Genomic DNA, 23,680 nt, shown 5'->3' with positions numbered 1-23,680 from the left:
ATATTAGTATATATGCATGTGTGTTTATGTTTGGCATTAAGATAGTTTTTGCCGCTATGCTTTAAAAAAAATTTTAAATTATAGTTTTTTTAATTAAAGTTGGGGAAAAAGTTTAATTAAACACTTTTAAATATATATAATTAAAGTAAAATACAAATCACACCACAAAAAAGAGCCTAAAACTCAAGTTTTCTTTTATTTTATATTTTTGAATTGTTGGCAAAAGGTAAATAATCTCGTATACATATCTAAGAGTTTGGATTCGAGTCTTTTGTTAACAGTAACCCTATATCCTTTGACCCCATTTACAAAGGTATCATGAGCTTTGGTCGACTCAACATAGATGCCATGAAGATTTTTTTAGATATATGATGTTTACAAAGAAAAAAAAGAGTGATTAAAAAGACTATGATGCTATAATTAATGTATTGCTATAGGTTCTATACAATAATAACGCAGTACTGTAGGCTTGATTTTGTGAAAGTTTATGAGGTTATAATTTAAAAAAATGCTGTAAATTATATAAAAAAATTATTAATATTTTAAAAGAGAATTTTTAATGAAAGATATATTAATTAACCAATTATGTTTAAATTTATGGTTGCGCAGACTGCACCATGCGTACTGCATCAGAGGATACATGCACTTAATAGGAGTCTAAAAATGTACTCTTTTTCTTGGACAAGTCATGATTTCTTCTTTCCTCTGCACAAAGAAAGTTGCCATAATTAAGTTTCTCAAAAAAGGGTTAGAAATTTGTTCTCTCCTGTATATGTAGCAGGTGAACTTTTGGGTTTATTATGCGGCCTAGATGCATATGTTTGGTTGAGAAAGATCATAATGCATCCATGGCGGGACTCGTCACAATAACTTTGACCTAGCTAGACTATATATATATGTTATATATGCCAACAGCCTCGAATAGTAATTTTCCGATGTTCCATTTCCAATTAAGCAATAGATCTCTGCAAAAGTGCTTGGCTACAATTTTGCCATAGTTGCCTTGTTGATAGTACCTTCGTTTGGTCCCTACCTGATCTGATCCCAAATGAAGGCATTGAGGCGCACTGGCTAGCCTAATTAATAAGTGTAATTTTGAACAAAAAGAAAAGGAAAAAAGGGAAAAAAATTCACAGCTAAACCCTTATATATATCAACCAAATCTATATCGATCTTATCGTCCACTCTTCCCATAGAGACATAGGTACTTGAGAGGGGAAAAAAGCTGAGAGAGGGAGAGACACTCGGTACGTGCTCACATTATTAATTCGTCTCCATGTCAATTCCTAGGATTTTTCTCATCACCACCCTGACTGTTGCCCTAGCAATGGCAATGGTTGCAACAATTGTACCTCAAGCAGAGGCAGCTCGTGCTTTCTTTGTGTTTGGTGACTCACTTGTTGACAGTGGCAACAACAATTACTTGGCCACTACTGCTCGTGCTGATTCTCCACCTTATGGCATTGATTATCCAACCCACAGACCAACTGGCCGCTTCTCTAATGGCTTCAACTTCCCTGATATCATCAGTAAGTTTCCAAATCTTTGCATGTGCCATGTACTGTAAGCAATGATGCATTAATTTCTTTCTTAATTTAACACATGATATTATATATTGTTGTATGTACGTGTTTAGGTCAGTCAATGGGTTTAGAGCCAACATTGCCATACTTAAGTCCAGAACTCAATGGACAAAGACTACTCAATGGTGCCAACTTTGCTTCTGCCGGAATTGGAATCCTCAATGACACCGGAATTCAATTTGTAAGTTCAATACTGAGCTCAAGCAAATTTCACTACATATCTCTAATTCTCTATATCTTGACACGCCACTTCTTTCAATTATGTTGCTTGATATGGAAAGCCTTGGCGCGCATGTGACAACACTTATATATGGAACTACAACCCTTTTTTGACAACTTTTAAGAAGCAGTTGGTCCCTGTCCCCTTCATTAATAATTAAGTTTGCTTTCAAGTTGCAACATGATCTTGACGTTTACTTGGGGTTTAGATATGAGCAATTTGTAGCCTCTCAGACTCTTCCTCTGAGCACATTTTTTACCTTTTTCTGCTGATAACTTGTACATAGTTGATCCCTCGAATCCTGGGTTTGTGAATCAACCTATGGAGCCAAACCAGCTTTAACAACTTTTGTACGTACTGTGCATAAGAATTTTTTTTTTTTAAATTTTTTTTTTAGAAAGATGAGCAATTTTCCATGTTACAATTAGCTAAAGAATTGATTTTAAGTATCAATTAGTGAAGCAAAATTTTCAAATTTTCATTTTGCAGGTAAACATATTAAGAATGTTCAGGCAATTTCAGCTGTTTGAAGAATACCAGCAACGAGTCAGTGCAATTATAGGAACAGACCGGACACAGCAGTTAGTGAATAATGCCCTGGTCCTTATAACACTTGGTGGTAATGACTTCGTTAACAACTATTTCTTGACACCATTCGCACCTAGAAGAAGACAATTCTCCCTTCCCGATTATTGCCGGTTTCTTGTCTCAGAGTATAGGAAACTCCTCATGGTGATCATTCTCATAGTTCCTTCATTTTTTATTCTCTTTCAGTGCGGGGACTAGCCCGACTCTGTAAAATCTAGGTTGTGTTATTAATTAGGTGTTTGCTTGTCTTGATTTTGGCTTCATGGTTTTCTTTTTATTTCTTTTGCAGAGGCTGTATGATTTGGGGGGCAGAAGGATCCTGGTGACTGGAACTGGACCATTGGGTTGTGTTCCTGCGGAGTTAGCCATGTCTGGAAGCACGAACGGAGAATGTGCACCGGAGCCGCAAAGAGCTGCGCAGATATTTAATCCTCAGCTCTTCCAAATGCTTCAGAATCTCAACAGAGAATTAGGCTCTGATGTTTTCATTACTGCTAATGCATTTGCAATGAATACTGACTTGATCAATAGTCCCCAAAGATTTGGTTTGTTTGATGCCGCTATCTTGATTTTTCTTATACGAACAAGTTCTTCACTTCTTTATAGATTACAAGTTTGCCGGTCAGCCCAAATCTATTCTAAAACAACATAGTTCTATTTATAAAAAAAACTAAAACATTGTCGTTTTATACTCAAATCACTTTTATTTTAGAAAAAAAGTTTTAAAATATCCTTGGATCTTAATGGAGTCGGTTCAATTAGATTATAAGTTAATTCATTAGCTGATCCAAATTTAAACAAGTCAACTTCAAAACTGTTTGGAAAAAAATCCGCCGGATCAGGTTCTAAATTATCTCTGCTGGGTTGGGTTAGTTTTAATAACTATGCTTCTTTGTAAGCCCACTGTAAATGTTCTAAATCAGCTAATCAAATTAATGTTAATTCTGCAATATCTGATATTTCCTGGCAATTACTGGTGCAGGCTTTGTTACATCAAAGGTAGCGTGCTGTGGCCAAGGTCTGTACAATGGACTCGGATTATGCACAGTGGTTTCGAACCTGTGTCCCAACAGGAACGTCTATGTATTCTGGGATGCTTTCCATCCAACAGAAAGGGCTAACCGAGTCCTTGTGCAGCAGCTGATGACAGGGACTACCGAGTACATGAACCCGATGAACCTTAGCACCATCATGGCCCTGGATGCCAAGCTCTAAATTAAGTTATCATCGTATGCCTGTTTCGGTCCTAGTTAAATTGGAACTCTGATCGATTCAATTGTGTCATCACTGCAGGCAAGCTATTAGACAAATAATTCAAGGGATTTAGTAATGTGATAAGATTTCTGTCTGTGTTTTTTTTTTTTTTGTTATGTAACTGTTGGATGTTTCTTCGGTAATAATTTTCTGTAATCTCCTTATATTTCCAGTGCTCCATATATTATAGTTATTAAACTTAATTTGAAAGTTAATTAATTTAGGATAAGATCCGGGTTATGTATCAAGTGAATTTATCTTATTTAATTTAGGTTTTTTAAACTTGTTTAAAACAAAATTACTAAAAATCAATGAGTTTATTACAAGATTATTGGATAATGAGTCAACCCGGATTTTTTAATTACATAATCAACTCCTCTTCTGTTAATTATAAAACATGAACTGAGACAAGCTCGGAGGGAACCGTTCCAGGCACGTTACCGGTAGTGAAACTTTTTACAGCTTGTCTGATTTTAGATAATGCAAAATTGTTTAGATATATACATGTATTTAATAATTTGCGTTGTCTGTTTTGTTCTTTCTTGGAGGGAGTGGTATTTATTAGAGTTACAAAGTCAATATGTAATGCTCTTCTTAAAAGGTTTTGAGTTCGAATCTTCAACCTCTTGTCACGGCTTAATTTTAATGGCTTAAAAGTTCGTTTTCTTGACTTTCGAAGAACTCTAGTTCACTTTATTGTCCCACCAGTGGACAATGGACTTGGGATTTTCTTGCAGTTGTCCCCACCAATCATAGAAAGGAGTTTTCGTTTACTCATAGAAATTAAATGGTTTTGTGGGTTCATAGAAATTAGCAAAGAATATGACAAAAAACCTGATGTTCGATATAATGATAGCACCTGTCTGTTCCCTGTGCACTGAAGTTGCAAGAGGGAGAGAAGATTCAACCTCAGGTATCATTCTCTTCTTGTATTTTTCTGTCGAGAAGCAATTTTAGCACTCATGTTTGGAAGACATTTTGATCTTCTGAATATGACTTTCTTGGTAGATCTAGATGCTCTTCTATGTTGCTATAGATTTTTTACATGGATGATAATTCTTTCGTTTGGTGAAACCGTGTAATCAAATACCAAATTCACGCAACCTATGAGTGATTATGCTTGAAAATGGGAAATTCTCCTTGTCATAATGTTGTCAAGCTCCAAATGCTAATGTTTGATTACTATATGATTCATGAGTTACAAATTTGGTTAAGATTTTTATAAAAATCTTGACCGAATAAAACGGATCTAGTAAATATGTCAAGTGTAAAACACTTGGGTTTGGTAATCGGCCAAGTCTAATTGGGTCTGGCAAGTATGTCAGAACCAAAGAGTTTGGACTTGGTAGCCAGCCAAGTTCAAGATAACGTGAGTCTAACAAATATGTTGAACCTAAAAAGTATAGCCTTGACAGTCAGTCAAGCTCAAGGTAGCGTGAATCTGACAAACATGTCAAACCTAAAGAGTATAACCTTGGTGGTCAATTAAGCCCAAGGTAGAATAAGTTTGACAAATATATCAGACCCAAAGCATTTGAACTCAATCATTACTAAGTTTTAAGACTATGTGCCCAATTCTAGATAATTCCCTAAAATAAAAGTTTTGAAGGTATGATAAACCATCGTCCTCTTCATCTAGAATAATTGTTCGTATTGATGTAATGATTTCCCTATACTTATAAGTGTATATAAGGTCTCTTAAGAGACCTACCATTCTTCAAAGCATTAACTCAAGAACAAACATCTTTGTTCCTTGAATTTAAAGTTATTTTAAGACATTTATTGTCTTTCTCATATATACTGACTTTATCATTGGATGATCTTTAAGTCCTCCTAATTGAAATTATCTCTGTAGGTATTTAATTTTTTACCATAAGTCTAGAATTCCTGAGACTAAAGAGATGAAATCAAAATACTGGAACATATTGATTAACCACCACTCAAAACACTAAATAACTTGTTATTTACATATCTTGGATTTTAGAACATCATTAGTTGTATTGTCTATGGGAACACTTACAAAAAGTCATATATAACTTTATTTTTTAATTGTTTTTATCTAATTATCATTATCAATGGCAAATAATCAGGACACTTCTGGAATAAAACTTGTTATTAATCTCTTTGCCACAACAAATACTATAACCCCCACACAACCAATAACACATGCTTCTCCATTTGACAATTGCAATTAAGAATGAAGCCTATAAGCTCAGAGCTACCCAGTATCACAATGCCAAGGTTAAGAATAGAATATTCAAGTTTGGAGACTTGGTACTCAGAAAACTAGAGGCTACAGACAACATAGAGAGTTAGGGAAAATTAGCTTCAAAATAGGATGATCACTTCAAAGTTATAAGAGTGATCAAAGCCAATACTTACCATTTAAAAGATATTGAAGGGAAGAATATCTTTCATGTCTAGCACTCAGACCATCTAAAAATGTATATTTTCATCTTTTTATCACTGTGTATCGTACAAAGTCCTAGAGGATGGTATGTATTCTCCCTAAGGGCAATCTCTAAAGGATTAATATGTGGTCTCCCTTAGGGTAGGAACTCCTACAAAGTCCCAAGGGATAGTACATGTTTTTCTCAATGACAATCTCTAAAGGATTGGTATATGGTCTCCCCCAGAGAAGTAGCTCTTACAAAGTCCCAGGAGATGATATGTGTTCTCTTCAAAGGCAATCTTCAATGGGTTGATATATGGTCTCTCTTAAGGTAGTAGCCCCTACAAAGTCCCAGGGGATATTGTGTGTTCTTTCCAAGGACAATTTTCAAGGGATTGATATGTGGTCTTTTTTAGGGCAGTAGCCCTTATAAAGTCTTAGAGAATGGAATGTGTTCTCTCAAAGGGCAATCTCCAATTGTTAAATGCTCTTTCTAAAGACAATAGTCCCTTTATCTAAGCCTTGGGTCTTAATAACATGTAGACTATTACCCAGTGTAGAGAAATCATCTCCACCCCTAGTAGGGACCAACATGGATGTACAACCATTGTTGGATGTTGGTTATTTAAACTTTCCCTATTGGTGTTAAAAATTTTATGGGATGTATGCTTTCCAATTATAGGCATTGGACCTGTGTTGAGCCATGTTGTTTTGTATTTTTTTTCTAAGTATTGGAGAAATCTAAAAGTGGGTGTTGGACCCATTTAGCTACTTAACAAAACCTATTAACATACTTAAAACAATAATGTTGCAAGTAATGTAACATAAATTTCAAAAACCAATATATAAATTATAGGTCTTATGGCCAAATTTAAGGCTTTAAAAGCTCAAGTATTCAATATATTGTAATACATTTAAGGAAATAACAAAAACAAACCCTGAAGGAACCTACATCTCTATACCAGGTCCCTAGGCCAAATAAACTCCATTCTTGGTTGAGGCATCTTTAAGAAGTTAATATGATTGTAAATCTCTGCCAACTTTTACTTAGTTAACTCCAAGATATAGGTTTGGGCTCCCATCTACCCTTACAGCTTGGAGTAAGCAGTCCTAAGAGAGTTCATCTCAATATTTTAAACAATATTTTCTTCTTTAAGTCTATGTACTTTAGACTTGTTAGCACAACACTACTTAATGACCTCCTCTATAGCCCTTATCTCCTTGGCCCATCTACTTTTGGAGTAGGCACATATCATAATAGTCTAAATAACAAAAGAGATAAGATAAGTCATTTTTTAAAATAGTATTAAAAAAAACTTAGTTTGTTATCTTACCTAAAAATTCATATGTCCAATAATGGCCAAATAGTGCTAGAAACTTGAGTCAGTCAGTTCTTCCATATCAGGAAAAAAAAAAAAAGGTGAGGAGTTTTTCTAATGTCTCCATCACATCTAACCCATCAGGTGCCAGAGTAGATTTTCCTAGAGAATAATCTTCATTATCCACCCCTCTTTCTCATTCAGAGTAGAGAAACGGATAGGAACGTGGTCCAACTTAAGATTGGAGAAGATATCCTCCACTCTGGAGGGTAAAAGAGTAACTAGAAGATCCAGGAAATAAGTAAATTGGATTTGCAAGAGCAAGAGCGCTATGTAAAGGAGGAATAATCATCACATTAGAATCTAAAGAGATGAAGACTCTTATTCTCTTCCATCATGAAGCGACCTTCAGAATGACTGGGTTGGCGTTAGCACCCGGGGCCTCCTGATAAGGGAGAATATGACCCCTCCTGCTGCCTCTTGACACACCTCATTAGTAGGAATGTTAGTTACGCGGATGTCTTCAGGGACATCCTCAGCTTGGACTGTGGAAATCTCCTTAATGTTCATTTAAATAAAAGACCTAACCCTTTTTCTTTGTGTTAATGGTTAATTATCTTCAAAAGAAGAGCTGCTATTGGAAGAGGACATAGACACGTGACTGGGTTAGAAGGAGTAGACCCACTAAATTCAAATCCAGCAGTCCCAAGTAAAGACCTTATATAAAGAAATAGTCAGGGAATGAAAGGTATTGAAATTAAAAAAACATATGAAAACGAAATTACCCAAAATGCCATATAGCCCTTTAGTCATACAACCATTGTCATATTTAGTATAAAGGTTGTTCAACCTGGTGCAAACTCTCTCCTTATCTTGGCCCAATAGGGGTTGTCATTTACATCTGTTTGGGATATCCTGTAATAGTGGGTACAACTCCAGATTGGATTATACCCATTTTGAGGTTTGGTTGGGCCATCAGACCTTATTGTTACCCCTTGCTTCATCTATTTTTTTAAAGCGAGTGGATTATCCCCTCAAGGTATTCATTATTGACCCATTTTGCTTATTGGTAAAAATAAAATAAAAAACCAAGAGATTGAAGGTCCCCCTTCAGTGCTACTGATTAAGGTAAAACACTACCTAAATATCCTAACCGTAAACTTTTCATTTAAGATCCTCAATAACTTTTGAAATGAGGATAGAATGATCCGTCCATTAGGATGAATCTAAGCAAGACTAAAGTTGTAGTACCTCAGAATATCCTTTATAAATCCATGTAAAAGAAATGAGTATCTGAACTCATATAAGCATAAGGGGCAGTAATGATAATATCACCCCCACTATATTTGCTAGTGACCTAAGAAATACGGTCACGGCCACTGTGTAATCTTCTAGCTGACTATAAAGGATATTGAGTATCGTCTACACGAGTCATGAGCAACCTTAATTGTCCCCTTAGATTTGAAACCTCTTGAGGAACATCCTCATCTCTTTTTCCAGTGGAAGAAGGTTGAGCATTGTCTCTCTTAAATCTATGGTTAATTTTTATGGTCAAAGATATTCGACGAGTGGTTTTAGTTTCGGGTCTAAAATTGAAATAACCTTCAGGAGATATGTTTCCTTTTTCTTTTCTAGAAGTTTTAATGGTATAAGAAAAAAGAGATTGAAAGAGGTTTTACATAAACACAAAGGAATAAAATATGGTTTACCTAGCTAAAGAAATCCTCTCTGGTGTAAAATTACTCTCTTATCATAAAAAATTGAAAATTCCTAAGTTAAGAGAATACTGGAAAAAAGGTTTTGTAAAATTCATAGAAGGGAGTGAAGATAAGAATAAAAGACAGATGACACCTCATCTATAGCCCTAAGAAGCTCAAAAGCCTGCAATATTTATTCTGCACCGTCGGGTGGTCTTCCAAAAATATTTTTCCTTTTATTTTCCTAGAAAATCTTTTAGATCAATCAATAATGCATCTTCTCAAAGAAAGACAAGATATGTACTGATCAATTATCTCCTTAAAATTCTTTAAAGCCTTCAATGCAAGATTATGTATTAAAGGCTTAAAGAGTAATTGATAAGTTAAAATATTCAGTTAATTTTTTTATAAAAATCTTAACCAAATAAAATGAGTCTGGCAAACACACCAGACCCAAAGAACTTGGGCTTGGTAGTTGACCAAGCTCTAAGTAGCTTGGATCTGGCAAGCATGTCAGATCCAAAAAGCTTGGATTTGACAGTCAGTCAAGTCCAAGATAACACGAATCTGCCAAACATGCTAGACCCAAAGAGCTTAGACTTGGCAGTCAACCAAACCCAAGGTAGTATGAGTTTGGCAAACAAGCCAAATCTAAAGGAATTGGGCATGACAATCAATTAAGTCTAAGATAGCATGGGTCTGACCTTGCCAGTCAAGTCAGACCCAAAGAACTTGTACTTGACAATCAGCCAAGCCCAAGATAGTGTGGGTCTAACAAACATACCAGACCTAAAGAATTTGAGCTTAACAGTTAGTCAAGCCCAAAAAACATAGGTTTGGCAAATATATTAGATCCAAAGCATTTGAATTCAACCATTACCAAGTTGTAAGGCTATGTGTCTAATCCTAGACAACCCCTAAAATAAAATTATTGAAGGTATGATAAATTTTCATACATCTTCATCTAGAATAATCATTCGTATTGATATAATGATTTCCCTATACTTATAAGTGTATACAAGATCTCTTAAGGTACCTACCATATTTATTGTCTCATTAATATATGTAAGAGATATTTGTCCCTCATTAATGCTACTGAAAACATAGGGCTTTTCAATCCTTCTCTTCTCTAAAAATAACAAAGTTCATGGGGTATAAACACCCTCTAAATCATCTAGATAAGGCTTCATAACTTTTTATTTTGTAACATAAACTCTTATAGATTTCAGAGTATTAACCTACTTAAAACTTCAGAACAAACATTTTTGTTCATTGAATTAAAGGTTCTTTTAAGACATTTATTGTCTTTCCCATATATATTGACTTTATCACCGGGGAATATTTAAGTCCCCCTATTTGAGATTGTCTTTGCAGGTGCTCAAACTTTTACCATAAGTTTGAAATTCCTGAGACTAGAGAAATGAAATATAAGTATTTGAATATATTAAATAACCATTATTCAAGACACTAAATAACATGTTACACACACACACACACACACACACACATTGTATTTTTGAACATTATCCAAGTCTAGATTTAATGAAAGAGGCCAAATCTTGATTATCTTGTCAATAGGTTTATGGGTTACGCAAACTGTTGATCCAAAACAGTGAAACGTTGACATCAATAGAGTACATTTCCTGTAAGCTTTTATCAACATTCACGAGTGCAATATGTGGTTCTGTAAAAATAGTTGATATGCACGCATATGAAATACAACACTTCACTATCAACACATCTAGCTTTCTTGAGATTAATCAAGTTTCCTTACCTCCTGGATTTGTATAATTCCTTTCATCATGTAGGTATATCCATTCTTCTCAACTTATGCTCCGTTCTTGATTAACCTCTATATATATTTTTGCTGACTACTTGAGGTTGGTGAGATGCCCATAACTACCTAATCTAATGTGTTGTATTGAGTTGTTAGTATGTTAGTATCTAGAGGATAAATATTCCTACAGATAGTAAGAAGGCTTTATAATTTCAATGGGAATGAAGAAAGCAAACTTCCATTATCTTCAGGCATATAAAAGTCTTTACAATCATTATGTGTGCTCAATATAAGGTGATATGATATGTTGTAATTTTCTCATTTCTTGAACACTATTTTAAACCAAGTTATCCTGATTTTGGCATAACCAGGATCCACCATTTTCTTCCTTTTTTGCCACTGTTCAATTTATAGAATAACAATAATCAGGTTAATAAGAATGTATGGCCACATTCTATGCTTCCAGAAAACGTTATAATGATCAAAATTCTTGTCTGGTTTCAGGAGAAATGATCTTTGCAAGGATAATGTGAAAAGTCTTAGATATGAACTTGTTTGTATGCCAAGTGAGAATCTCATTAAGGATAATGGCATCAGGTTAGTTGAATTTCCATTTGCCACCAACACTTTTAATGTATTAGGCAAAAGTCTCAAAGCTGCAGATGAACTTTGTAGATGTTTAATCCCTTTACTTTGTCGAGGCTCATGAAAGATGTTCTTCCCTTGGTTGATTATATTGTGGAGAATTGTGGGTTTATCTATAGTGGAGCGACCCAACTATAGTTTGTAGATACCCTTTTAAATTTAATGGTTATCAAGTTGACTTATTAGATCAGAATGAGTATTATGACACTAACCAGATTTCAAATGTTGAAAGTGGTAGTAGTACAAAATGAAATGAATGTTCTTTTGGATATTATGCTAATGCCCCTTGATGTTATGTGAAATGTGTGCTTAAATCTAAACCAATATTAAACTTGTTAATACTTTGGTAGTCCTGAGTGCTTGGACTCGACTGGTGATACCCAGTCCTATCTGCCAAGTCATGATTCAGTGGTTGCTAAATTTCATCATAATGGAAGCCCAATTTTAATTCTTCCTTCATCTTTTGTCGTGAATGTCCCTTATGATGATATTCAAGGTATCATTTGATTACTAATTTGGAATGGAAAAGATGAAGATGGTAAAAATAGAAAAGATAAGATATAAAATAAAACGAACATAAAATTGTATTTGGTAGTGGTGTACAAGATAAAGTGATTATTTTTGTATATTATTTGGTTATGTTGAACAAAACAAAATAAAATATAAAAATATATATTTTATCCTTAATATTTATTACTATCAACTTTACATATTAAAAAATAATTAAATATTATTTTTTTCACTTTAGTTTATATTGAATGTTGAGAATAATGATTTTATAATAACCCTATTTATAAATCCAGATTGGCTAGGCGGGTCTACCCGGGACCTAGATCGGTCTGGGTTTAAAGAAAAAACAAATGAAGAATTAACTCGACCTGACCATATCAAAAACCAGGGTCAAACTAGGAAAAAGCATAGGTCAAAAACTCGTTGGCTTTTTTTGAATTTTTTTTGCCAAAACAAGCTTGCTTTGATTTTTTTTTTTTAAAAAAAGAAAATTTCGGTCAACCCGAGTTGATCCTTTTAACTAGTGACTCGGGCCTTGCTCCAGATTGACCCTCGATTTGGGATTTAAAACTATGATTATAATCATTTTTATTCTTATGTTGACCTTCCTGACTTGTGACTCGAGCCTAACCTTGGGTTGAATCCCAGGTTGGGTTTTAAAATATAATAATAACTTTTATCCATATATTGACACAAGTCAATGATCAACCCGACTCATGACCCGAGACTTGCCTTGGGTTTATCCCTGAATCGAGTTTTAAGCTATGATAATAACCACTTTTGTTCTTACATTGACTTGAGTGAAACTCGGGTTGACTCGTGACTCAAGCCTTGCCCCGGATCGACTCACTAGTCAGGTTTTAAAAATATAACAATAACAATTTTTATTCATACATTAACCAGGTTGACCCTCTCGGCCCTAGGTCAACCCCCAAATCGAGTTTTAAAACTACAATAATAATCATTTTATCATTACATTGACCCAGAAAAACTAAGGTTGATCCACTTGGTCCTTGCACTAGGTTTATCCCTGAGTAAAATTTTAAAATTATAATAATAATCACTCTTATTCTTACATTGACATAGGTCAATTCATTTTTTCATTTTCAACTTGTGAATCGGGCCTTACTTCAAATTAATCTCTAAGTTAAGTTTTAAAACTATGATAGTAATAATTTTTATCCTTAAATGTCTTAATTTGATAATTTTAGAATTGAGAATTTTTTACAATTATATTTTAGGAATAGAAAAAAAATATTGTTTATGGAGACATATCTCTTTTATGCCTTATATTTTAAAAGTACAGAAATTCACTTTAAAATTATTTTAGAGACAGATTTATTTTTATATCTTTATCTCTTCAACCAAATATATTTTTACCTTCACTATTATTATCCCTTCTAAGTTAATACAGTACTCTACAGAGATTTATGGGGTTGCTTTTATTTCAACATGAGCATTTAAGCTTGAAGTATGTTTCATGTAATTAAATATTAAGTATATTAAGCTAACAGGTGTGAGGGAAACATTGTTTCCCACGACCATTAGCTGGGTTGGCAGGTTTTAAGATCGAATCGCTTGATTAGATTTAATGATACTACCAAAAACATCTCCATACTCTTAACATTTTTTTTTTAAGTTGAGAAAAAGAATAGTCTGAACCGCAGCGGAACGCGGACGAATGTATATTATATATTTAGTGTTGATTGGCGGTTTCTTAAAGAGAAGTGTTTATTTGTTATTGATGAGTAATGTGTTATAAATGTGTTTACGGATTAGATAAATGAAGAAAAATCCAAGAAGAGATTTGAACCATGGTTGTCAATTCCGTTCCGTTTCGCCCGGAATGGCTGAAACATTCCATACCAATTCAAAAAACGGAACAAAACGGAACAAATTTCATCTCACTTTAAATCTCGATCCGTTCCGGATTTTTCGGCTAAATTCTGCCCGGAACGTTCCGTTTTCATTCCACATGTTCCGTTCCGCTCTTGAAAAGTCATTGAATCAAATTGAACCTTGTTCAATTTAATTAATTAAATCACTCAATTATAAAAAGCTCTTTTTCATTACTATTTTCAATAACAATGATATTAATAATAATATTGAAAATTATTATTACTATTTTCATTAACAATGATATTAATTTTTTAAAATAAGATTTATCACTAATATATATGGTTTATGTTCATGTTGTTTTTTTCATGTTTATACTTTGTAAGAATTTGAGCAAAACAAGGGATGTTTTAGATTCCATTAGCCTTGATAACATTGACCTAACTTTATATTTAAAATATTTGTGTTAAAACATTTTACTTTCATAATATTTTGATATTTTGTTTAAATTGAATTACTTTAAGTTAAAGATCTATTTAATCTTGACTATTTAGAAATATTTTAAATTTTGAAATTATATTTGTTTGGCATTGTGTTTGTATTGCATAATTTATAATTTATTTATCTTAAATTTGAACTATGTTTGTTGAATATATATGAACAGTATAACCCCGAAACGGCACGCCGAAACACTCTGAAACTGAAACATTTCATTCCAATTGAAAAAACAAAACACCTACCAAAACGGAATTGACAACCTTAATTTGAACACGTTGATATGCTTAAATTTTTCTAGGGAATTTTACGGTTTCAAATTTATAGAAGTTTGGTTATTATAGAATACTCTAAAACGCGTGGATTTTTCACCATAGCAGCAAGTTTTTTTTTTTCGCTTTTGTTTCTTCTGTTTCTTTACATATAATGTATCACTGTGCACACGGTGCACAGTGAAACACTTGACTTTTTCTTCTTTTTTTTTGTTTTTTTTTTCCTTTTTTTTTCGCCTATAGGTTTTTTTTTTCTTTGTGTTTTTTTTTCCTTTAATGAATTTTTTTTATTTAGTTATCATATTTTTATTACACAGATCTCGGGTTTGACGAGTTAACCTGAATTTTTTTTTGTTTTTTTTCCTTTTTAATCAATTTTTTTCGTTTGACCCATCGATTTTTTTTTTTCTATTTAGTTATCAAACTTTCATGACGCGAATCCCAGGTTTGACGGGTTAACCTGATTTGACGGGTTAACTCAGTTGATTCAGATTTTTTTTCTTTTTCCTCATTGGTAATATGCTTATGTCTTTTGTTTGTTTTTGTTTTTTTTTTAATTAATTTTTTTCGTTTAGTTTAGGTTGTTAATGTTCACATTTTTTTCTATTTCTTTTAATGAATTTTTTTTTGTTTAATTTAGTTTGTTAATGTGAAAAAAAAAAATTTATTTAGTTATCATACTTTCATGACACGGATCTCGGGTTTGACGGGTTAACCTGAATTTTTTTTTGTTTTTTTCCTTTTTAATCATTTATCGATTTTGTTTTCTATTTAGTTATCAAACTTTCATGACGCGAATCCCAGGTTTGACGGGTTAACCTGATTTGACGGGTTAACTCAGTTGATTCAGATTTTTTTTCTTTTTCCTCATTAGTAACAGGCTTATGTCTTTTGTTTGTTTTTGTTTTTTATTATTTTTAATTAATTTTTTTCGTTTAGTTTAAGTTGTTAATGTTCAATTTTTTTTCTATTTAGTTATCAGACTTTCATGATACGGATCCCGGGTTTGACAGGTAACCTGGTTTGACGGGTTAGCCTGGTTAATTCTGGGTTAACCCGTCAATTTTTTTTTTCTATTTAGTTATCAAACTTTCACGACACGAATCCAAGGTTTGACGGGTTAACCCAGTTAATTCAGATTTTTTTTCTTTTTCTTCATTAGCTTTTTTTTCTTTCTATTGGTTTTTTTCTTTTTAATTAATTTATTTAATTATCATATTTTTATGACATGACTTTGCAGTCAGATCCACACCCAAGGCTATTGGGTCTGGTATTAGAGCTAGACCTAGACCTACTGGGTCATGCAAGTTTAATATTATTATTATTATTATTATAAATATTACTTTTGGATCAGACATTATAACCAAATCCAAGATTCTTGGATATAGCTTTGCAGAAAAACCTAACACTTTTAGATCTTAGTTTTTTTTTTGTATTTTTTATATAAAAAAAATTAACTCGCGTCATCGCGCGGGTTATGTGACTAGTCTATAACCAAACGAGGTTGGGAAGGCCCTTGTGTTAGATTCGGAAGATGCTGATTTTTCATTTTTCATTATTCAGTGTTATTTTCAGGTTTTCCCTATTTTTCTTAGTTTTTTTTCTTCTACATGAGTATGCTGGTTCTTTACTACTGTATAAACAGTTGCTGGGTTATTTTTGAAATCAATTTTATAAATTATCCAGTTGGTTTGCAGCACATCGTGGCAAGGCTTGAAGGTTGAAAATGTCCTGGGCAAATCTATGTTGCTGCTAATCTGTGTCTCTCCTCGCCATCGATCTGAAAAAGTTTGCACAGAGCTGTAAATCATGGAATTGGATGGTGTTTCAAGCATTGTACCAGACGGCTGATCTCAATCATTTCATTGCATTTTAATGGTAAAGGGTCAGTGTATCATGTGGGCTGCCTTCCGTTAAAGGTTGTAGAGTGTCGCCTGTGGCATTCAAATTGTTTAATGTTGATGTTTCATCTGGCCAAGCTGTAGATCACATGACCTGTTCCCAGCTGGTAGCTGGACGGGCATTTTTCTTGAAAGTTAGATGCAAAGAAGGGTGATCATCTGCTGGTTAAGTTCGGATTAGATCAAAATATTCCAACCAAATCAATTTTTTTTTTTAATATTTGAACTGAAATGAATAACCAGTTCAAATCGGATGATTCGTTTTAGTTTGGTATACAAAACCAAATTAGTTCATGATTTTTTCTAGTTTATTTTATTTTAGGCTTTGATATAACGAGAATAAATTTTTTTTTAATTTTTTATTTAATAAGAATTCCATTTGGTTTAGTTCTATTTGATTTTTCTTGTTTAGGCTTTGATATAATGAGAATGAGTTTTTTTATTTTTTATTTAGAAGGAAATCGATTTGGTTTAGTTCTATTTGATTTTTCTTGTTTTTTAAATTTAAAATCAAAATCAAAATCAAATTGGATTGGATTTTTTTTCATATTTGAATCGAATTAACTGAACAAACAATTCAAATCAAATAATTTGGTTTGATTTTTTATTTAAAAAGATCAAATTAGTCTATAATTCTTTTAGTTGGACTTTTTTGATAAGCTTTGATGCAATGCTAATTAATGAGTTTTTTTTATTTTATATTTAAAAAAAATCAGTTTGTTCTAGTTTTATTTGATTTTAATTTTTGAATTTAAAACCAAAACTAAATTGAATTGATTTAAAAAGAAAATCCCTTACCAATTTTTTTGGTTTAATGTCTCGAGTTAATTTTCTTATTAATTTTAAATATTTTTTTAAATTTGGTTAAACGATTATTTTACTCGTTAATGCTTCAGGATGCAAAGATGCATTGTCACGAATTTTGATATGTACCATTTCATTTTCATTTAGTGCAAGCATTGTTTTCAGTGTTGTTTGTACTCTGTGATGTTTTTTTTTTGCCAAACTCAAGTGAATCCACCCACAAGCACTCACGCACGCACGCACGCACGCACGCACTGGCTTCTCCTCCTTTTCTTTATCGATCTTTGTACAGAAACACTACCTTTTATTTTCAGAGCTTTTTATTATTGCAATAACAATCTTTTATTATTATTATTATTATTATACTAACCGATCACTACTCCCTCTTCTATAAAATGTTAAAATTTGAGTAGTTGCAGCACAGTTTCTCGCATAACCTTCTGTTGAGATTTCAAGTTCGTGTGTGTTTAGATTTGTGATAATTTCTGGAGTTATGATTTCAAAAAATAAATTTAAAAAAATATTATAAATTATAGTTTTTTTATAATTAATATTTTAAGAGAAAGTTTTTGACGGGATCATGCAAAACTATAATGTTTTGATTAAAAACACTTTTAAAATTATGATTAGAAAAAAAAACATAGTTCAAACATATTACGGGTAGATAAAACAAAAACCCTAACAAGCAAGTACTGGGATCCATGTAAAAATAGGTTGTCTTGATTAAAAAGCATTTTTAAAATTATGATTAAAGAAAAACATGGTTTAAAATACATTACGTGTAGATAAAAAAAAAAACCCAACGAACCATCTAGGTGGTGACCCAGTGGTAAGAGCTTGGGACCAAGAGGTTTGCTCCCTCTGTGGTCTCAGGTTCGAACCTTGTGGTTATTCATATGATGGCCACTGGAAGTTTACATGGTCGTTAACTTCAGGGCCCGTGGGATTAGTCGAGGTGCGCGCAAGCTAACCCGAACACCCACGTTAAACTAAAATAAAAAAAAAACCCGACGAGTAAGTTTTTGACGACAGTATTCCGTATGCATCGAAAAATACCAATGGAATATTTCAATTTTCAGTAGTATGCTAGCCAGTTTACATGGTTTGGCTTATATATGCAGTAGCAGGTTCATAAATCCACTTCCCTAAAAGCTGGAGATCAGAAAAAAAGACGAGCTGCAATCTAACCATTTATAAGAAGATATTCCCTTAAACCCTGCAATTCATGTTAACTTGAACCCTTCAAACACTTGGAAGAAGTCTTTTCCAGTCCAAAATCATGCCTGATAGACGGCCACCGGGCCATCAAGCGAGCTTCATGGAACCTGTGAGCTGAATCTCCTCCTCCTCTAGGAGCCCCGGCTGCATATACTTTGAACAAATCAGGCAGAGGTCACTGCCATGCTTTATTTGATTGATTTACCCTCACATCAACACACTTGTTAACATACTTCTTATCAGCATGCCTTTTATTTTCAGAATTTGGATGCATTGGCTTTTATATTTATATGGAGATTTGCTACTCTAACCGTCATACTATAATATAATAAGGATTTATCAATATTTAAATAAACATTCTAGTTGACTAGTAAAACATTATTTTTTTTCATTAAGAATTCCTCCATTAACTAGAATTTTATTTAACAAACTCTCACTCAATTTAACAATGAAGAATTTGTCTTTGGCATTTTAGGATTGTGGGATTAGTTGAGGTGCACGCAAGCTGGCTCGAGCACCCACGTTAATAATAATGATAAAAATTTGTCTGACATTATCTTGCACATCCATTTTACACTTGTGATTTTTTGTGTTTTTGAAAGCTACGTCTAGAGTATTGGTTTTTTAATAAAATCAATTTCATCATCAATAGTCTTTTTCTAATTTATTTTTTATTGCATTTTTAAAATTTATAGGATCATAATCCCAGAATAGAATAAAATAAGTAAATGGATCATCATATTAATCGGTTTAGTTACATTATAATCATGCATCCATTATGTGTGTTTAAAAAATTAACTCATTTTATAATATTTGTATTATTTAACCTGTTCAATTCATTAAAATTACAGATTAAAAAATCTAATAAATAGATATAACGTTAAGATTTTTAAAAACTTTCTAAATTTTAATATAGATATACTGAGATCTTTGTAAATAAAAGATAGGTTTGATATGGACATAATATTTCCTATCATAAAGTATGGAATAATTTATGGATCTTTTCATTTTTATTACTAAAAAAACATCGAGTCAGTGACTCAGTATGGCTGCCAAAACTGGCACAAAAGGAAGCTATAATTAAGAGCATTTAGCTCAATTCATTCTTTTCGGGATTTACAACTCATGCAAACTCATTTGTCATTTATTTTATTTTATTAAGAACTATCTAATAAAATTACGATGATTTAATTAGATATTTAATCTCATATAATTCATACAAACCCAATTAACTATGTGATATTATACTAAGCCTGCCCCATCTGTCAAGGATTTAAAAGATGATAAAATGCATCCTCCCTTCTTTTTTTAAGAGTATTTGAAGCAAATGAACGGTTCAACCGATTCAAGGTCTAGAATGGTTGAACGGTTGACTCATCCAATCGAAGTTTCGGCTTAAAAAAATGAAGCAACATTGATTTGGGAAAAAAAAAACTGGGTTGTTTGGAAGTGTAGTAGTGGTTGTTTTTCAAAATGTTTTTCATTTGAAAATGTATCAAAATAATTTTTATTTTTTTAAAAAAATATTTTTGATATCAGCACATCAAAACAATAAAAAATATATATATAAAAATAATTTTAAATTTTTAAAATTTTTTTGACCAATCTTGTTTGGAACATAATACCAAAACGATGGCTAAGTCTTGTAGGAGTGTGGTTGCGGTTGCTTTTTAAAGTGTTTTTCCACTCATAAAATGTATCAAAATAATATATATTTTTTATTTTTTAAAAATTATTTTTGATATTAGTGCATCAAAACAATTTAAAAATACCAAAAACATATTAATTTGAAGCAAAAAAAAATAAAATTTAATTTATTTCAAAAATATTTTTAAAACATAAAAACAATCAAAACTATTAAAAAAATGTTATTCGAAAGTGGGTGAACCGCAAGTGATGCTCACATACTCTTCTGAGCGAAAACAATCAAGTAATTGTACCATAAGCTAAGGAACATTCTGATCTACACAGCGAAAACCCTTTGGAGCCAACCTGTAAAGGTCAGGCTTGAAACCCTTTAAATTTAAATTAATTCCAACTAGTTTAGCAAACCTAGGTGAAATGGTAATTAATAGAAAAAGGCCGAAGTGGACACCTCCCTTTTGCTTTTTACATGCTTTCTCTCAAGCTATGTGTAGGAGAGGTTTGGTGGCTTGGCTTTGTCATGAAGTTAGCTTTATATTTGTTTGTGTTTGCATCAATGATCCCCTTTTCGAAGCTTATCTCCCCACAAAACTCTTTTAATTTAACTACCGTTGTATGATTGATTAATTGACCCGTGAACAAACAATTTCTTAGGTATAATTCCTTATCATTACAGAAAAAATTGTTGCAGTCCCACATAATCATCTCATGCAATCATGTTTTTTAAACTCGGTTTGGCGATCGATCTAATTCAAGATCCAGGTTACGGGTCTTGACCAGGTTACCAAGTCATTCTAAGTTAACTTTAACTTTTTTTATTAAGCAAGACAATGTCTTTTTTGTTAAAAAAATAAATTATCAATGGATTACAACCAAGTTTTTGTCTAGCTATTGCCGGGCCAACCAAGATTTTTGACCGGATTATCCAAGTTCTTGCACTCTTTTATTTTTCCTAGTCAACCCACAAGCAAGGTTTTAACTATGCAAAGTAACATTTGTTAAATACCTTGATGACCCCATGCCACCGGGAAAATAAATAAATAAAAAAGCATAAGGTAACATGCGGCCGGCCGGGCAAAACTTAGTCAGACCATCGGCTAGTAAAGAAAAGGCATGCTAGCCGAGTGTTCTTTCATGGTGGTCATGAGCAACTATAAACTCTGTCCATGAAAAAATAATAGCGGATCGTTTATTAAGTCGGGTAACACAAGGCATGTGATTTGGCACAATACTAGCAATGTGTATATTCCAGCAAAGTTTTTATTGTCGGATTTCTTTGTGTATCGACAGAAACTAAAATTAAATTTTCTTTGAATTATTTTAAAAAAACATTTTTTCTTACCGATCTGATATATTTAAAGGAATTTTAGATATTTTAAATGTTAGTTCTGGGATTTGAATTAAAAAAATAAAAGAGAGAGTAAACTTTTTTAACCATTAAAACAATTTCTTAAAATTATATTCCAATAAAGAGAAAACAATAAAAACATTATGAACCTCAAAGTGAAAAAACCAAAACAAAAACAAAAGGAACACGGTGCAAATCGCGTTCCTAAAAAATTTAATTTTTTTTGCTAAAAAATAAATTTTTTATGTGTTTTGGATCGTTATGATACGCTGATTTAAAAAATAATTTTAAAAAAATAAAAAAATATTATTTTAATACATTTCGATACGAAAAATACTTTAAAAAACAACTATAACAACATTTCTAAACATGCAAATATAGCCTGTATTATAGCTTTCAAGGTAATGAGAGTTATGAAAGTTTTATCACGTCCTAATTCCTTGAAGGCAAATTAAAGTCATGGTCTTAGTTTAGCTTAAATGGTAGTATAAGAAAACTACTTACCCATCAATATATCTTGGATTTTTGAACTCTAATATTGAAATCAACATCTAAAAAAAAAAATTATATTTTAAAATATATTAAATTGATATAAGATGTGTTTTTAAGATTGTCAAAAAAAAAATTAATTTTAGTCAATTGATCTTACAAGATGCCAGAGAGACATTTAATTTTACTAGATTTGTTTGACTATATGACATAACAACTTGCGATTGTTTTTTTTTATTTTTTAAAAATTATATTTGATCTTTTATTAGACATCACATGACAAGATTCACATTTTATAACTTGAATAATTTTTTATAACAAAACTGGATATTTTTTATGCTCTCGTTCCTTTATTATGCCTCTAAATTAAACCAATGCTATAAAACTTGGTATGTCTCATGACCCGACTCAAGTTTCAAGTTTCAGATCAAGTTAGGCAAATAAAATTTAAATTAATATGGATTAATAAAAAAATAATATTATTTTAATTAATTTATTTCTTAATTTGAAATAATATTGTTTTGATTTTTTTAGAGTGGAATTAGGTTTAACTTGGGTTTTGACTGGTCGACAAGTTTGAAAGGGTCAACTTTTATGTAGTTCGACATAAAACCTAGCTTATATTAGGGCTCGTTTGTTTCATCTGGAAACCATTTTTTAAAATTTTTTATGTTTGTTTATCATTAGAAAAATTAGTTAACGAAAAACACTTTCCAGTTAAAAAGAAAATTTACTTTTGTGTTCTAGAAAAGTATTTTTCTTTTATTTTGGGAGGACAACATTTTTTAGGAATTGTGAAAAACTCAGAAATATCTTGTTATTTATTGATAATATCAAATTTGGTTCACAATTTTTTTATTGCTCTATATTTAGTTTTGATTTTTTTTTCAATTTTATCATTTAGAATTTCATTTAATTTGATTTTTATATAAATTTTGATCCTTATTTTATTTATTGTTATTTGCTTTTCTCTTATCATTTTCTTAATTGAAATTTTTTACCTATCATATATGATTCATATTATTTTGATTGCTATTTATTATTATTTAAAATAATTTATGAAATTATATTTTTTTTAAATTTCGCCATCTTTCAACTTTTAAACATGTTTGATTTGATCTTCATTATTTTAATTATTATTTATATTATTTAAAATAATGTATTAAATTATTTTTTTTAATTTCATCCTCTAACGTTTTTATTTGTAAAATTTTGTCCTTATTATTTTAATAAACTTGAAAAAAAATTCAAAATATTAATACGTTATTTTTAAACTCATTTTTCATGACCTAGCTAAACATTAGAAAGTCTTTCTAACTCATTTTTTTATAACACTACTAAATATTGAAAAATAATTCATTTTTTAGAAATTTATTTTCTAAAAAACCATTTAAAAAACACTTTTCAGTAAATAAACAAGGCTTTAATTTCATGTAAAAAATCACCAAGTTAACTCACTAAATTAGACCGGGTTTAATAATACCTAGAATCTATAAACAATAGATTTATTATCTATCTTGTTTCCTGTCATTGCATTAAAGTAGTGTTTAGTATTGTGATAGTGATTGTTTTTTAAAATATTTTTTATTTAGAAATGTATTAAAATAATATATATATTTTTAAAATTTATTTTTAATATTAGCACTTTAAATTAATAAAAAAATATTTTAAAAATTCAGAATTTGTTG

General features: G+C 31.6%; 1 protein-coding gene across 1 annotated transcript; it reads left to right on the top strand.

Annotated features, from left to right (window-relative positions):
* Positions 1–1,162: 1,162 nt before the first annotated feature.
* LOC7471197 (GDSL esterase/lipase At4g28780) lies at positions 1,163–3,809 on the top strand. The gene is made up of 5 exons (XM_002303059.4): positions 1,163–1,529; positions 1,637–1,764; positions 2,293–2,535; positions 2,681–2,936; positions 3,374–3,809. The coding sequence occupies exons 1-5, from the start codon at positions 1,277–1,279 to the stop codon at positions 3,604–3,606; spliced, it is 1,113 nt and encodes a 370-aa protein (XP_002303095.1). The 5' UTR covers positions 1,163–1,276; the 3' UTR covers positions 3,607–3,809.
* Positions 3,810–23,680: the final 19,871 nt, after the last annotated feature.

Source organism: Populus trichocarpa, chromosome 2, assembly GCF_000002775.5.
Source record: "Populus trichocarpa isolate Nisqually-1 chromosome 2, P.trichocarpa_v4.1, whole genome shotgun sequence".
Taxonomy (NCBI): domain Eukaryota; kingdom Viridiplantae; phylum Streptophyta; class Magnoliopsida; order Malpighiales; family Salicaceae; genus Populus; species Populus trichocarpa.
Note: the sequence above shows the minus strand (reverse complement) of the source record. Positions and strands in the feature narration are given on the sequence as shown.

Excerpts from the sequence above, each read along its gene's own strand:
- LOC7471197 (XM_002303059.4), top strand. The coding sequence starts at position 1,277 with ATGTCAATTCCTAGGATTTTTCTCATCACCACCCTGACTGTTGCCCTA. Across the intron at positions 1,530-1,636 it reads CAACTTCCCTGATATCATCA|GTCAGTCAATGGGTTTAGAG; the intron begins GTAAGTTTCCAA and ends GTACGTGTTTAG. Across the intron at positions 2,937-3,373 it reads CAATAGTCCCCAAAGATTTG|GCTTTGTTACATCAAAGGTA; the intron begins GTTTGTTTGATG and ends TTACTGGTGCAG.